Source organism: Nicotiana attenuata, chromosome 7, assembly GCF_001879085.1.
Source record: "Nicotiana attenuata strain UT chromosome 7, NIATTr2, whole genome shotgun sequence".
NCBI lineage: Eukaryota > Viridiplantae > Streptophyta > Magnoliopsida > Solanales > Solanaceae > Nicotiana > Nicotiana attenuata.
Window position 1 is genome coordinate 33,256,880 of NC_031995.1, and position 3,377 is coordinate 33,260,256.

General features: G+C 37.6%; 1 protein-coding gene across 1 annotated transcript; it reads left to right on the forward strand.

The window, feature by feature from the left end:
* LOC109229947 lies at positions 146-1,345 on the forward strand. Its single transcript, XM_019395489.1, has 3 exons — positions 146-526; positions 600-701; positions 815-1,345. Exons 1-3 carry the CDS (start codon positions 146-148, stop codon positions 1,343-1,345), a joined length of 1,014 nt encoding a protein of 337 aa, XP_019251034.1.

Below are 3,377 nucleotides of genomic sequence, written 5' to 3' on the forward strand. Positions count from 1 at the left end.
AGCAAGCCAAGGAGACCACTGGAGTACAAGTTCCAGGTGTCCAAACAAGGATAACTTTATGTAAATCCATTAATTGATGATGAATGCTCTTATTTGGAATATTAGATCAGTAAATACAATGCAAGCTTTTGAAAGAGTTATTACAATGGATAGAAAATTTCAATTTGATTTTATTGCCCTAATGGAACCAAAGAAGCAGATTAGGACTGTTGACCAATACAGAAGGAGGCTTGGTTTTGAACAAGTAGTGGTAAATGTCTCAAATAAAATATGGCTCTTTATAGACCAAAAGTATGACTTTGACATCTTATTTAACATGGAGCAGCAGATCACCTTGAAGATGCTTGATATTGACAGTAAGAAGGAGATCATAATTACCATGGTGTATGCTAAATGTAATGCAATCGAAAGAATTGAACTGTGGGATACATTGTATTCATTGGCTAGTGATATGTCCCTATCATGGCTAGTTGGTGGTGATTTTAATGTGATATGGGATGAAGAGGAGAAATTTGGTGGATTTCCAGTTCATATAAATGAGATAGATGATTTTAGACATTGTATAACTACATGTAACCTTTTTGATCTTGGCTTCAAAGGCAGTATTTTCACCTGGTGGAATGGGAGAGCTGAGGAAGAATGCATATTTAAACGACTTGACAGATGTTTGGGAAATATGGAACTACAAGAATTATGGCCAGGTCTGGAGATTGAGCACCTACCAAAGATTGGGTCAGACCATTGTCCCTTATAGCTTTCTTGCAATCTTAACAGTAGACCAATCAAGAAAGCTTTTAGATTCATGAATTTCTAGATAAAACATGAGGCATTTCTTGATGTGGTAAAAGAAAACTGGCAAGCTGATTTTCATGCGAGTCCATTCATCTTGTTTAACTATAAGATGAAAAAGCTGGAGCAAGCCTTATCTACTTGGAGTAAAGCTACTTTTGGAGACATATTTAAGCAGATTGCTAGTTTGGAGGAAGTAGTTAAGGTGCATGAAACTCAATTTGAGCTGAATCCTACCATTCAAAATCGTGAAAGACTTCATAGGGTGAAAGCTGATCTAATTAGAGTATTGGCTCTAGAAGAAGAATTCTGGAAACAAAAGGCAAGCTTGAACTGGTTTAAGGATGGTGACAGAAATTCAAAATTGTTTCATGCTCATGTGAAAGGCAAAAGAAAAAGGTTGCAGCTCAAGAGAATACAAGATAGATATGGTGTATGGATAGAGGATGAAGAAAAGATAGCAGAAGAGGCTGTGCATTTTTTTCAACAACAGTTTCATGAGGACAGTGTTCCTACAGACTTTAGAATTTTGGATCATGCCTATAATGATATGTGAGGAGCGGAACTGCGAACTAACTAGACAACCAACATTAGATGAAGTCAAGAAAGCAGTTCTTGAATTGAATGGGGATAGTACATGTGGTCCTGATGGATTCAATGGGAATTTTTTCCATGCTTGCTGGGAGATCATAGGTGAAGATATATTGGAGATGGTGAGGTCATTTTTTAGTGGGCAAGAACTCCCTAAATTTGTGACTCACACAAATTTAGTTTTGTTACCAAAAAAGAAGGAAGTGCAGACCTTTCCTGATTTGAGGTCAATCAGCCTAAGCAATTTCTCTAACAAAATTATCTCGAGGGTCATACATGAGAGGCTAGTTGATATTCTTCCTACTGTGATCTCAGATGAGCAGGCTGGATTTGTTAAAGGAAGAAGTATTATTGAGAATGTACTGCTTACTCATGAGATAATTACTGACATTAGGTTGAGAACTAAAGCAGGTCCAAATGTTGTTCTAAAGCTGGACATGATGAAGGCATATGACAGACTTTCTTGGCTTTTTCGCACAAAAGTGTTAAGGAAGATGGGCTTCTCTGAGAGATTTATTGGCATGATCTTTGGTATTGTATCTAATAACTGGTACTCAATTCTTGTTAATGGGCAGCCACATGGCTTTTTCAAGTCTTATAGAGGAGTGAAGCAAGGTGATCCATTATCACCTACTTTGTTCATATTGGCTGCAGAGGCAATGTCAAGGGGTCTTAATGCATTACTTAGAAATCTATATTTTTGTGGCTTTGGTATGCCCAAATGGAGTCCTAAAATAAACCATCTTGCTTATGCTGATGACACAATTATATTCACATCATCAGATGCCACTTCCTTAAGGTTGATCATGGATGTATTGAATTCATATGAAGCAGCTTCAGGTCAGTTGATCAACAAGTCTAAATCTGCTATTTATGTACATCATTCTACAAGTGAAGAGGTGGTGAACAAGATTGACGGAATTACTGGGATAGGGAGAAAGGAATTTCCATTCACTTATCTTGGTTGTCCTATCTTTATTCAAGGAGAAGGATGGATTATTATGAGGATTTAATTACTAAGGTAATGGATAAGTTGCAGACTTGGAAAGGGAAGCTATTATCAGTAGGTTGAAGGGCAGTACTAATTAATAGTGTGCTGCAAAGCATGCCTATTCATCTCCTATCTGCAGTGAATCCACCTGCTTATGTGATCAATAGGTTACACAAGATATTTGCTAGGTTCTTTTGGAGCAGTTCTATGGAGGGCAAGGCTAGACACTGAGCTTCTTGGGACAATCTTTGCCTACCTAAAGAGAAAAGAGGGGTAGGATTTAGATCATTGCATGATATGTCCAAGGCCCTATTCTGCAAGTTATGGTGGAATTTTAGGACCAAACCATCATTGTGGAGTTCCTTCATGTGTCAAAAATACTGCAAAAAGATGAATGCAATTATTGTTCCTTGGAGATATGGCTCTCATGTGTGGAGGAAGATATTGGAATGCAGAGATATTGTGGAGCATCAAATTTATTGGAAAATTCAAATGGGATCTTCTCTTTTCTGGTTTGACAATTGGACAGGATTAGGAGCACTTTATTTTGTGACACCTCCAGAATTCATAGTTGATGAATCAATTCAAAATGTGAATCAAGTGATGATTGAAGGACAGTGGGATGTGGAGAAGCTTAGGGAACTGTTACCAGATGATTTAGCTATACATATCATAAATAACATACCGTGCCCTGCATATTCAGATGAACTGGACAAACCTATTTGGAGTCTAGACACTAGAGGGCAATTCTCAGTTAAAACTGCTTGGCAATACCTGAGAAAAAGGAAAGATCCTGCTCTTGCATTCTCTAGTATATGGATTGCTGGACTGCCATTTAAAATTTCCTTTTTCATGTGGAAGCTGTGGAGAGGTAAACTACCTCTGGATTCTACTCTAAGAAGAATGAGATATTTTATGCCTTCCAAATGCTGGTTTTGTATCAGGCCAAATGAAGAAACAATTAGCCATGTTTTTTCCAGATCTTACATAGCTACAAAGGTGTGGT

Bases quoted from the DNA above. Each gene is read 5' to 3' on its own strand.
- LOC109229947 (XM_019395489.1), top strand. From the start codon at position 146: ATGGATAGAAAATTTCAATTTGATTTTATTGCCCTAATGGAACCAAAG. The intron at 527-599 runs GTTCATATAAAT...TTGGCTTCAAAG, and splicing joins AGAAATTTGGTGGATTTCCA to GCAGTATTTTCACCTGGTGG. The intron at 702-814 runs GTCTGGAGATTG...ATGAATTTCTAG, and splicing joins ACTACAAGAATTATGGCCAG to ATAAAACATGAGGCATTTCT.